This window comes from Toxotes jaculatrix, chromosome 11 (assembly GCF_017976425.1).
Source record: "Toxotes jaculatrix isolate fToxJac2 chromosome 11, fToxJac2.pri, whole genome shotgun sequence".
In the NCBI taxonomy this organism is placed as follows: Eukaryota; Metazoa; Chordata; class Actinopteri; family Toxotidae; genus Toxotes; species Toxotes jaculatrix.
In genome coordinates this window covers 3,728,801-3,741,966 of record NC_054404.1, presented here as the reverse complement: position 1 = coordinate 3,741,966, position 13,166 = coordinate 3,728,801, and the positions used below count along the sequence as shown (strand labels likewise).

General features: G+C 39.4%; 1 protein-coding gene across 1 annotated transcript; it reads right to left on the bottom strand.

Annotated features, from left to right (window-relative positions):
- Positions 1 to 1,103: 1,103 nt before the first annotated feature.
- chrna1 (cholinergic receptor, nicotinic, alpha 1 (muscle)) lies at positions 1,104 to 12,915 on the bottom strand. The gene is made up of 10 exons (XM_041049165.1): positions 12,715 to 12,915; positions 7,075 to 7,217; positions 4,832 to 4,876; positions 4,110 to 4,219; positions 3,814 to 4,009; positions 3,387 to 3,624; positions 2,773 to 2,996; positions 2,546 to 2,660; positions 2,103 to 2,227; positions 1,104 to 1,655 (listed from the first exon to the last, which is right to left on the bottom strand). The coding sequence occupies exons 1-10, from the start codon at positions 12,767 to 12,769 to the stop codon at positions 1,527 to 1,529; spliced, it is 1,380 nt and encodes a 459-aa protein (XP_040905099.1). The 5' UTR covers positions 12,770 to 12,915; the 3' UTR covers positions 1,104 to 1,526.
- Positions 12,916 to 13,166: the final 251 nt, after the last annotated feature.

Here is a 13,166-nt window from a genome sequence, read left to right as displayed (position 1 = left end):
TCGCTGTAAACACAGGCAGCAACACTGCAGCAGTGACGACAAGTTTAAACTTCTATGGAATTTTTCATTTCCATTGATTGGTAAACAGTCTTCCTTTCTATGCCACGTTTGTTTTATTTACTATGGCACAGTTAAAGCTGCGCAAAACACAAAATTCTCATCAGCTTTAATCCTGCGACCCCTAAATGTGAAACTACTTTTACCTAACCTATGCAAATTGTCATTTTGTTATGTGATATGTTCACTGGTGGGAAATCTCCATGCACAAAAAGTGACAAATCTAAACTTACTAAAACTGAGTGTAAACAGCAGAGAAAGGTCAAAGTCACCTAAGCTGCTTCTCAGAGGAGCAGCACAGGCAGCAGGCTGCCGGAACAAACATTCACCAGTAACTTCACCCGCAGCAGACTTCAGGTCTGTTGTCTTTAGTTGTTACAGATACTCACTGAAAAATATGCGGAACAGGTTAAACTGATTTTCAACTACAGTCCTTCAATGTAGTTAAAAAATAAAAAAATAATATTCAAATCTAATGAGCCTTAAACAAAATGTAAAACAGAGTTAAGAGGAATTTACATGCATCAGTGACAAAGCAAACATTGCCACTAACCCATGAATATCTGAAGTAGTTTTCCATTTCTGAATCAACACTTGTGATCTGAATTTTACAGCACATTTCACAGCCATAACCCATAAATATAAATGAGACTTTCAGAAAGTCACTTGAGTGTCAGGCAAAACAAAAACAATAAAACTTCCAGGCAGGAAATAATCTCGCCTGCACTCAAAGACCAAGACACCGTCATCATCCAGACTAACTCTACACAGCTGGCAATAAGATTGACATGAAATACTGTTAAATTAGTGGTTCTGCCCTGAACATGATCACATCCTCTTCCCCTTCATCTAACATCCAAGTCATGATTTTACACAGACATTCCTCAACTGATCCACAGTAATGGGATGGAAACTTAGTTAATTTTCTATTCATTTAAATTATGTTAATGTTAATAGGAAATACATGTATTTGCTAATTATACAATATCCATTCTCAGTTAAGTCCTCTGAACAGTGGACATGAAATCTTCATCATGTTTTTTTTCTGACTCAGACCTTAAATCAAGCTGCCAAAAAACACAAAAAACAAAACAATTATTACTGTTATGGCTTTTTCATAAGAGTATTATATTACACTCATAGAGCCCACTAGAGTGATGGCAGCAATAAAACACTGTAGAAAAACAACAACAAAAAAAAGACAAACTGTTAGTGAAAAGAACAGCTTCAAGTATGACCCATCTAGATCACTGGACTTATGCCTTCACGCCTTTAAGATGCCTGGATTTGCCCTTAACTGCAGCCTCCTCGTTTTCAGTAAATACACAAACTCACACAGTTAAAGGCAACACAACAGTGTGTGTCTGTCTGTGTCTGAGAGACAGAGGGAGACAGCGAACCAACACAACCTGAACCAGTCCGATGATGGAAACTTTTCTCATGCTCATCTTCCTTCATGGGTCAGGCCCCTACAGCATGTTGAGCTCGATGAGTCTCCCAGCAAAGACGGCGAGCGTCCCGATGATGCACACGGCCATGAACACACAGAGCAGGATGTGATCCAAAACCATGGCAACGAACTTCCACTCCTCTGCCGCCTGGGATGAGACGAGATGAGGAAGACAGGAAGTCATGTTTGAGAAGCTTTGACTTTGAACATCCATAATTTGGGTAAGAAGGAAAGAGCTGGCCTGGTTCTGTCCAAAGTTAAAACAATGTCCCTAAAGTGTTTGTTTATGTTTGTTTTGTGATTTCACAGAGTCTATGATGGAGTGACTACAAGATTACAAGAAAGTTTATGTCACATTTCATTTGGCACATTTAATTCATTTTCATTTCAGTCATTTAATTCACATTTAACTGTCTTTCACTATTTTCGGATGCAGATTAAGATTAAAAAAAAGGAAAAATATAAACCTTCTCTGTCATTAAAATATCAGCCTTGGTAGACAGATTTTAGTTTTTAATAAATATGGATGGTTGCCCTGGGAAACCTGGATGGATTGATAACCTTGAATCCATTATTCATGCAGGCGTAGTCTTACGTTGTTAGATTCCTCGTCTGATTTCATGGTCTCAGCGATGTACTTCACCCCTTCGATGGCGCTGCGAACATCAGGGTTTTTAGTGATGGGAGACTGGTAGGTGACACTGGTGGGGGTGGGGTTACCTGCAGAGGAGAAAGCATAGGGCAAGTTGTAGTTGTGGGGGCACAGAGAGAGACACAACATCCTGAACAATTTTAGGGTGTTTTATTTTTATGCCTTCTCTAACAATTCTCTTATCACTGACTGATTTTGTGTATTTTGATTTTTCTATCTTAAAGCATAGTGTAAAAGTTTCCTGTTTTTAATAGTTTTTCTTCATGTCTGGGGTCAGTTGGCATTTATCTAAAACTTTTCCACTTTCACACTAACAAACCAAGAGGACACAAAATCTGGCTTTCTGGAAATGTTCCCTTGGATCTGTCATTTAGCTGTTGTCTTGCCTGAGATGTCAGAGATGTCCATGTCAGTGGGGAACAGTCTCTTCTGTCGGATCTCCTGACTGGGGCGCTTCATTGTTGAGAAGAACATCATGTTGGGAATGGTTTCAATGAAGACCTGACACAGGCAGATGTTGTTATTCATTACCTTTCTTTTTTTTAATTCAGTCACAAACTACAATGGAATTTCTTAAATGATCACAGGTAATTAATAAAAACAAAATATGAACCTTGCGGATCCAGGCAGGCATGGTGTGCGTGCTGGGCGAGCGGTGATGCGTGTTGATGACAATGACAGTGATGATGATGGAGGCGATGACAAACACCATGGTGAAGAGCATGTACTTCCCTATGAGAGGAACAGCACTGGAGGTGGAGGGGATCAGCTCCACGATAACCAGCAGGAAGACAGTCAGAGACAGCAGGACAGAGATGGAGAGAGTCATCTTTTCACCTGGAGACAGAGAGATGGACCCGCAAAGACAGACGTTCAGGTGGCTTTTACACTGCAGGTCTTGATGCACAGCTGAAAATTTGTGCCTATATAATGAGTTTTAACAACTTATTACCAAAAACCCAAATAAACTTTACTGTATTTATCGTGTTGCCATTTACAGTAATGTATGGTTGACCTGAATTTTAGCTTTACTGCTGATGCTGCTGTTTTGTCATGTGCTTTTTCACAGTTTCCACATTCCTAACACATATTTGATGTGTGCCATATGTGAGAAAATAAATTTGAAATTGGATAGTTGTTCGGATTCGTGAAATTGGGGCATGGTTATACCTACTTGACTTCTGAACAAGTCTCTACGCACTCCAAAGCCCAGCAGGATCTACGTACCGGAGTCAGTAGGCAGGTAGAAGACCAGTCCGGTGAGAAAAGAAAAGAGCATGCAGGGAATGATGACGTTGACGATAAAATAAAGAGGCAGCCGCAGCATCAAGAAGTGGTAAGTGATGTCCAGGTACGGTGTGTCGGGACAGCAGGTGTAGTAAACCCAGTGTTTCCAGCTCCTGTAGTCCTTTAACACCCACTCTCCTGACTCCATGAAGTTACTGAGGTCTGGTCGATCACTATCCTAAAAGAAAGAGGAGGAGAAAATAATGTGCTACTATAGAAAAAAGTGTTAAAAAGGTATAATGGTAAAGGCATTTGGATTTGTAGGGCACATGTTTTAAACTCTGGTCCTTACACATTCTGATTTTTGATAATTAGTAATTTTGCTAATCTGTCCCCTTAACTCTATAAATTTATAAGTTACACTCACTGGATTGATGACGACCAGCAGTCCATCATATGTCCAGGTTCCCAGTTTCATGCTACAGTTCTGCAGATCGAATGGGAAATGGAGGACAATAATCTCACAGTAACTCTTAAAGATGGCTGGAGGGTTCCATGTTATCTTCCCAGTGTACTCCAGAAGGACTTTAGTTTCATGGATAATGGCAAAATCACCGTCAGCACTGCAGAGGAGAAGAAGAGTAGGAGAGGAGACGCATAAGGAACGTTAAATGTAGGTGTGTATTTGAGTATATATCAAAAAGACAGGGAATGTGTGTTTACTTGTTGTATAGCACCAGGTCAGGTTTCCATATGTCGGTTGAAGGGACTCTGATTTTTCGAATGCCTCCGTAATCATCTGGATTCCACTTCAGGTTCACATCTTCCCATTGCTGGGGTGAAAATTGGAAAACTTTTGATCATTTGGTCTGCTAATGTGCCGTTAAAGGCCAGTCAAGTTTTTTTTATTCCAATCAGAGCAAGATGCCATCCATAATACATATCCAGTACACAGCAGAGCAAGTAAAAACCTAGATCTTATCTGAAAAAAGTCTTTCTAATATTCAGAATATGAATAGCGTATTTTGTGTTGACATGAATTCAACAACAGTGATGGAAAGTGACTAAGTACATTTACTCAAGTACTGTACAATTGTGAAGAGCCCGTACTTTACCTAAGTATTTTCATTTTCTGCTCCTATATACTTCTACTCCACCACTTCAGAGGGAAATATTTAACCTTTCACTCCACCATATTTATTTGACAGTTGTAGTTACAAACTACTTTTCAGATCAATATCTTACAGGTTAATTCATATGGTCAGGTTATTAACTCTACATTGTTATAGACTGGACAATCCAACAGTGGGCTATGAGTTGTGAACATTAGCTCCTCTCCAACATCAAAATGCTGCACATTTACATGTCAATGAAACAATTATAACACCGTGTTCATACTTAAATTATTTTAGTTTAAGTTTTTCTTCCGCAATAGTCTCGTTTACCTGTCTGAGACGGACATTACTGGTCACAATCTGGTTAACTTCATCCTGAGAGATGTAGGGAAAGACAGCAAACAGTCAGAAGCAATCATTTTTAAGATTTCAAGACAAAATACATCTTTTTCATGTTTATGATAAATTAAATCAGAATTAAAATATGAGGAAATTTTTTCCCGCCTATTCAGCTTTAAAGCAAAGGGCGCTTGCGCGCGCGCAGGCGCCCCACGATCCTACCGTGAAGTTCAACGGACGCGAATTTTTCCTCGGCCGTTAAATGTTTGCTTTTCTCCGTTTTGTCGCCAAGGAGGACGTTAAAATTTGCTTTCATTGTTGTGAAATTGAAGTAAATCATCTGAGATCGTTTTCTACACAAGGAAAAGACAACGTTTTTTTTTTTAAGACGGACAACGTTTTTGAAGAGGGACACCGCTGAGACGCCGCCTGAGCGTCCAAACTCGGCTGTACAATCAAACGTTTGTGAGTCGTCCGACTAACTTAGCTAGCTTTGATTGTAGGTCAAAGGACTGGTTCTGCCAGCAGCAACAGTAAAGTTTCTTTTTAAGTGAGAACTAATGCTAGTTAATTGTTGTCAGCTTGTTACAGGGCATTGGAAAGATGGACACTGTGACCGGAGAGGAGAGCAGGACCTTCTCAGCTTTTAAAGAGGAGTCAAAGGTATCGCCGATGGGCTTATCCGGAGTGAACTTCAGCCCTGGGTCATCATCTTTACAGATTGGTAAAGCTAGCTGTGGACGCAGAAGGAGAGCTTCTAATAGTAAGAACAGGTGTTTATTTTGTGAGGAACAGGTGTTTATTTTCGTTGTGCTGATTGTGTTATGTGGCCGCCGTGCCATACAGAGAGTAAGCGCAATGTTTTTTATTTTCGTTTCTTTGTTGTTGTGTTGTGCAGCTTGTGTTTTATTTTAATTCCGCTTGTGCTGTGCTGCTTTTGTTTTGTGGCTGCCATGCCGTATAAATAGTAAGAGCAACTAAATTTGATTTTCATTCCACTTCTCTTGTGGTGCTTGTGTTTTTGCTCCGCTTGTTTTTTATTTTCATTCTGCTTGTGTTGTGTTTTGTGGCTGCCGTGCCCCCAGCCTGTTACGTTATAAACTTAAGATGTCAGCCTTGTTGTTTAGGTCACTGTTACCCCGTTGCATTGTGCTCTCATTAATGGAGTGTGGCTGGATTTGTGTGAGGAGCTGCCTTGTTTCTTGGATTTATTGCGGGTTAGGTAATTTGGAAGAAATACTAGAGGAGTTGTAAAATATTTTCTATTATTCCACATCACTTGGCAAGTGCGTAATGGTCATCCTTCTTGTCTTCACTTAAGAAGTTGTCAGACCTGCCTTGTGTATTCCAGTACGAGGAATAGTAGCATAGCTTTACTTGCTGTGTTTCTTCGGTTGCTGTGACTTGTCTTTTTATCAGTGGGACCGTTTGCTTATACTTTGAAGTGTTTGCTCTGAATGTATTTGATAAATCCCGTTTTTCACTTCTGACTTGGCAGCATTAGCTTCCCTTCAGGATTGTTGCTAAATTTTCCGAATACGCTATCCTAACCTCAAAAATAAGGGTTGAACATTTTGTTTATTGCTGTATTTACTAAATATCCTTTAGTTTTGGCTGTGTAATCCGATGAGAACATCCTTAAGTTAGTAAATTGTGTTTGTTTTTTTTAAGCTGTAGTTTAAAATTGTGCAGTAAACATATTTCAGGGGTCGAAAGTACTACAGTATTTACGACGCAGCAGTTTTTGCTCTACTGAAACAGCAGAAGTTATACTGTTTATGAAAACTACTTCAGCAAACGTAAGCTCTTTCTGAATTGTAGCCCTCTCCAGTTCAGTAATGGTCCACAGAGTTGTGACTGTGCGTTCTTTGATAGAGGTTATAAGGGAAAAATGGTTCACAGAAAAAAAAGAAATTGCAATATCTGTGTGCCACGCAGTGGAGAATAAAGCCTGTAAGTCTCCCTAGAGATAGAATCACCAATGTGACAATGTATTTCTAAAACACAGAGACAAGGAAGAGCTTCTAAGTTACAGTGATGACAGCCTTTGATTACTGTCCTTATTTAAGCACAGATTCAGTTTCTGTTTCTCACAAACAAAAGGCAAAATATTTGGTAGAAGCCCGAAAGCCTTAAGTGAAAATATAGGGAGCATAATGTCATGCTGCTTTAATTAAGTAATTAATTTCCTTATCTTGCTTTTTGCCAAGGCCAAGTCTCTCCATCTCACTTACCACACTGATAAGCTGTATTAGCTGCAGTCCTACTGTGACTACTACGGCCTCACTGAAGTGGTTAACGGGACGAACCACGCTGTTGTAACCAGTAAACAGTTTCTTCACCAGGCGAGTCTCATCTTCTGAGCAGAGTACTGGACCTAGGACACACAAACATAGACAAAAAATGCAGTCAGGCAGGCAGATTTTTTTTTTCCTGTAACAGAGTCTTTACTAGCTGCATAACTGGTGGTGTGGATAAATGAACCTGGCAGACCTTTAAACTTTTACTTGGAACTAGCGGCAGTAATAAACATTTTCATGTTGTACACAAACTCTGCTACACACATTCATTATGAATTTTATTTTTGGCTCAGTTTGGCTGAGGTGCACAGTGAGTATGACATGTTGCCATACCCAGCTGACGCCAATGTCCCAACAAATGTTTTCGCACCGGAACTGAAATCGCAGTTGAAGGGAGAGGGAAGCCAACAGATTGCATTTAACTGTGATTCACACACCAAACATTTCCCTGGCTTACAACCAGCAACCTGAAACCCCTTCTCTATGACTCAGATAGATGGAGAGAGAGAGAGAGAGAGAGAGAGAGAGTGTGAGAGAGAGAATACGAATAGGAAGAGAGAAAGTCAGAGCGAGAGAGAGGAATTATCAGATGAGAGAGAAGCAGGGACAGGCAGATACAGACAGATCAACAGCAACAGCAGTCAAGTGACTGGCATTCCATGTTGGTGAAAAGCCTCCACACTAAATGTCCAATGAGCTATCTAAGCACCGTAATCAAGTCTGTTTCTGTGTAAGTCCTTGGAGCGAACCTAATCTGAGTGCTAAGAGGGTGTGTGGGAAAGCCAGCCCTGGCCAATGTGCTTGACATTAAGTCTGGATCAGTTAGAGTTCAGAATAGCTAACCTGCATTTAACACCTCTTCATACAAAATTTCTTTCCAGCTAACAGGCTTACAGTTTTGTCTTAAAGGCATGCCTTTATTAGCCTATAAATTATGCTGTGTCAGTGAGACATGCGCCATGAATGTGTACTACAGTCCATCATTGCCTAGAGCAACTTCACTTGTTGGTTTGTTATGAGCAAGATGCCATTATTTATTCATTTATTTATTTTTTATAGAGCCTCATTGCTACAGAAAATAACTAATTGAATAATTATTTGCTTACTCATAGTCAGCTTGCCTGACTCTGCAGGCTGTTAGAAGGCATTGCATTGACAGCTTCACTGAACCACAGGCATTCACCTGTCAGTAAAGATGACAGGTGTAGAGAGTTTTAATGGAACTTGTTAGGGTTTCTTCAGATTCATCTGGCAAGCTCAGTGTTTTGGGTTGTTGATTTGATACTATCAGTTTTACAGTCTTTGTTTACACTGCTAAAGTTGTAGTTGTGTGTGGCTGGGATGGCATCTATCACAGTTAGTAGTGCTAATTCCAGTAAAAAACAAAAGCAGTGCTGTATAACTGGGTTTTCACTGGGGTAACTGGGAACAACAGGTTATAATGTCTGTACAAGTCAAGTCAAAGTGTTTATTGTCATGTGCACAGTGAGGAAACATGCTGTACATTACATCATCACCTAAAACTCAGCTGAGTAGAGGTTGGCAGTAGTCAGAACATCAAGCTGCTTTACCATGGTAAACTGATGAATACTTTTTGGACTTAAAGAGTTTTCAAATCTACTTCATCTTTAATCTTATTTATTGTTCTAGTTGTAGAAATTCAACATGTGTGAACAGGAACTTGTGAAGCTCATATTTATGTTTATGTTCATTCATGTTCACGTTATCTATATATATCTATATCTCTCTCTCTCTCTATATATATATATTTATATATTTTGTGTGTGTTTTTTTTTTTTATAATATGATGCAGCAGATTAGCATAGTGCTACCAGCCAGGTTGTGACCCACGTTACATCCTTTGCATGTTATTTCTGGAATCTTCTGGTGGTCCACACTCAGCCTGAACTGAGCAGACGAGGATCTAGTTTCATTTAGCCAGCAACAGCAGAAGACGGACACACACACCACACACCACACACCACACACACACACACACACACACACACACACACACACACACACACACACACAGGCAGTTTTTGAGTGTGGGATCTTTCTCAAAGATCAGTGTGAAGAGTGTGGTGTTGTTGTGTTGATGCTAATGTTCATTTCCCTGGCCGTTTGCCATTGTTCCCTGTCTGTTGTCCTGCTAGCATGCTTTGATCTGACCACATACAAAAATAGAAGGAAGGCGGGACAGAGGAGCCACTTGGAGCTGTCAGTCATTGCCTACACTCAGCTCCACATGATACTAAACTGCCAGTGCCCCAGCTTAGGCCCTTTCACTCTTCTGCCACTTTCCTGCTGAAGAGTAACAAAAGTGTGGGTGTGGAGATTATTTCAGGTTGCATTTGATTCCATAATGAAAGAGAGGACACAAAGCAAACCTTTGAGCAAATGTCACTGGTTTCAGTCGCATGGCAGGTTGGGAAAATGCTGCTGAGGAAAGTGAATCAGTGCTGCTGTTAAAATGCATTTGAGCAGACCTTTGAAGGGGAAAAAAGGTACCCATTTACTCTCAAATTGCCTTGTCTGCTTCCAGAGGATGGGCATGAATTGTTGCATTCAGTCAAATGTGGCTGAATGGGTATGGCTGGTAATAGATAGCTAGTTAGCTTACTTTGATCATTGCATTGTGTCTGTGATGACAGCCATGCCTCTTACACAAAAGAAGTATCTCTGGCTGCATTGCATACTTTGCGGTTGTCAGTGAAATACGTACGTTCTTCCTCTTTCTTGATCAAATATATCTGTACTTCATAACAGTCAAAAGAACAGTGCAAAATAGCAAGCTAACATATGAGCTCCTGTGTTTCTAACTGATCGATGATCTTGTAGATAACTGAAAAATATCTGTTAACCTTCCTTGTTGTGGTGATAGTTTAATCGGACAGACAGTTCTATGAATGACCAGGCAATCATAGGAATAAAGTTCAGGTAACTTTCACTTGATTTAAAAAAAAAAAAACTAAAATTAAATGAAATAAATACAGATCAATGTAGGATATTTAACATGCTTTGAATTCTCCATACCGACAGGTAACTGGATCACTACTGTTAAGATTACAAATTTGTTACTTTTGCAAATTCAGCCATCATATATAACACCTTTTGTTAGCAGCTATTTATTATTTCTTGTATGTGAATCACTTTAAATGGTCACATTTTCATGAGAGAATGATTTCATATATACGACATACATAAACATAATGAGGGGAATGATGGTTATTAAAAACACCGATCACTGACTTTATAGGATTATACATATTTACCACTTTCCTTTATCGTCCCTCATTGGTTGCCAAGTTGTTGTCATGTTTTTAGAATAATGAGGATCGGTAATAAAGAGACTTCACATTTCAACAGTTTATAACTTTTAGATTGTAGTCTTAATCAGTTGTGCCTTTTGTTCTTCAGATTCTGATCTGACCACATGATTAACATAAAAAAAAGAAAGAAGTGAAGCTGTTTACTAAATATGGTCCTTACACTTATGATAGGGTGGTATGACAGATCACATTATGGTTCACTTTTAAAGTAACATCATATGAGGATCTTGATTTATTTAACCTGAGACAACACAATCACATTTTGAGGCTGGAATAATCTGTTTGATATACTGACATACAGGCTTCAGCTAGTAAATATTTTTCAAAGCGCAACGCATAGCATCTGGGAATAAAGCCCTTCAAATGATTTACTGAGCACCATTTTTATTGCACATCTGCAGTGATGCAGATAATGTCCAACTGGTGGCTTGCAGGCTGCATCCATTCATCCTGACACACCACCTCTATCTGGCCATCACATCAATTTGTCACCACTGTGTTTCATAAAATGTGCCAGTACTCGGATCACTGAATTGGAAAGGATAAATAGAAGTAATTCCTGTTGAAATTAAAAGACTGGTAATCTCTCTGCTACAGACACCAAGTGCTTGATATTGACAGAACTAAGAGATAAACACGGATTCATTGTATGAGAATCTAAAATCAGGTATGCCACCATGATGAGCGCACCATTTAAAAATAAATTGGCAGTTGTGATTAACGTTTAAAATTTATTTTCTTTATAAAGACTAAAGCAGTTTCAAAATGTCAAAGCTTTCTATTAAGACTTGATCAAAACTCTCCGCAAGCATTTTCAGGTTTAACTGGATGAACTGATCAGCCACAGCATTAAATCTAGTACCATTTTTAATGTTATGGTTGATTGGTGTACATTGGGGGTAATAATTCTGTCCATTCGAACTCTATATACTGAGCCGCATTTAAGCCTTTTCTTGTGATCAACATGGAGAAAACTGGGTAAATTTCCTTCTCTCGTTCCTTCTGCCTAATTTCTTTAACAGTTAATCATAAGTCATATGTTCTCTCTGAGATACTGCCACAGCCCTAATGCTTCACGATAGGTATGAGTGGATCATGTAATTTGATGTTAAGTAGATGTTTTCAGTGATTGAAGTCAGGGTCTCTTCATTTGCTTTTCACTGCTTTACAGATAAACCAGTCAAATTATGTTATAATTACTGTCTTCCTTTCAGAGCATTTAATTAATGTGTTGTGCATTAATGTGTCGGGATCAGTGGATGAGGATAAGTAGACCATGCACTTCATGGGCAAAACATTTGTCTAAATGATAGAGAAAATTATTAAAAAGAAGATTTATGTCAAACAAAGAAATATGGATGACTTACAAACCTGTAAAGTGCTCTACCTTTAGGGGCAGCAGAGTAGGCTTGACTGTTAGACTGTCCAGTACTGGAAAGGTCACAGGTTTAGTTCTCCCAAGAGACAGTGTGTGCATCAACAAGCATGTGTCCTTGAACAAAGACATTAATCCATACCTGCTCACTGGTTATAAATCACTCTTGAGGGGGTCATCAGCTACAGTAAATGCCTTAAATATAAATGCAGTGAGGAATGCTAATAATCCAGAGCTACTTCTTTTAGGGTACCTGAAGGACAAATGCTCACACATTTGTAGAATTGCTTTGCACAAAAAACAAGGCTTTTTTACTGGCTTTTTTTAAAAAAATCATATTAAAAGATTCAGCTGCAAACTGTTAAGATGTTTCTTGTAAATAGTGAGGGTGATGATACTGTCATCACTGCATCATATGTGAGTGTGTGTTGTAGCCTTTTTTTTTTTTTTTTTGGTGGTTGCCAGTCCATGTGTCAGGATGTGTCCTGTTTCTGAGCATGGCTCATGGCCATGACACACTCGAACAGTGTATGGAGAGATCAGCACTTAGAACGTGAATTTAACAACATACTTTGCTGAAATACATATATCTCATATAGTATGTTTTGAAAACATAGGGTAGATATAGCTTTTACAAAAGGATAAGTTGGGAGGTTGTTTTCTAAATTGTTAAAATGGGTGAGACTTAGTTTAGCCGTGTTGAAAAAGATCAATATGTCTTTCATACATTCCCGTTTCAACCATATTTCCCTCTACTGAGAAGTTTTCAGGATCTGCGCTGCTACTTCAAGTCCAAAAACAATAACCATGAAGGCTGAAATATCAGGACTCCCACACACATGCCCACATGTACACAGGCAAACTTACCAGCAAATACACTGAGAGTCCATGCCAGCAAGATCTGGATCTTAGGAAGGTTCATATCTCCACCGGGCCTTTGTAAAAACAGCCCTGAAATCTACAGCATCCGTTTAATAATGTGTTGTTAGCCAGTTAGCAGGTCACAAGCTAACCTATTAACAGACTTTACTCAGAAGCAGACGTATGCACTAAAGCCGTAGCAGTCACTTTGGAGTCTAAGTGAGTAGTGAGAAGGATTGGCCAGTATGTGAACTCTGAGCTCTGGTTTCTCATGGCAAACTCCTCTCCACCTCCCCCACCCAACAACATCCCAACCTCTCAGCACACTTCAAGGCATGAGAGACAGGTGGGAGTGTGCGTGTGTGTGTGTGTGTTCTGAAAATGCATACATCAACACTGTTATCATTTCCCATACATTTGGAAGTTTTTCTTTTGGGAATGACTGCAATATAGCATCT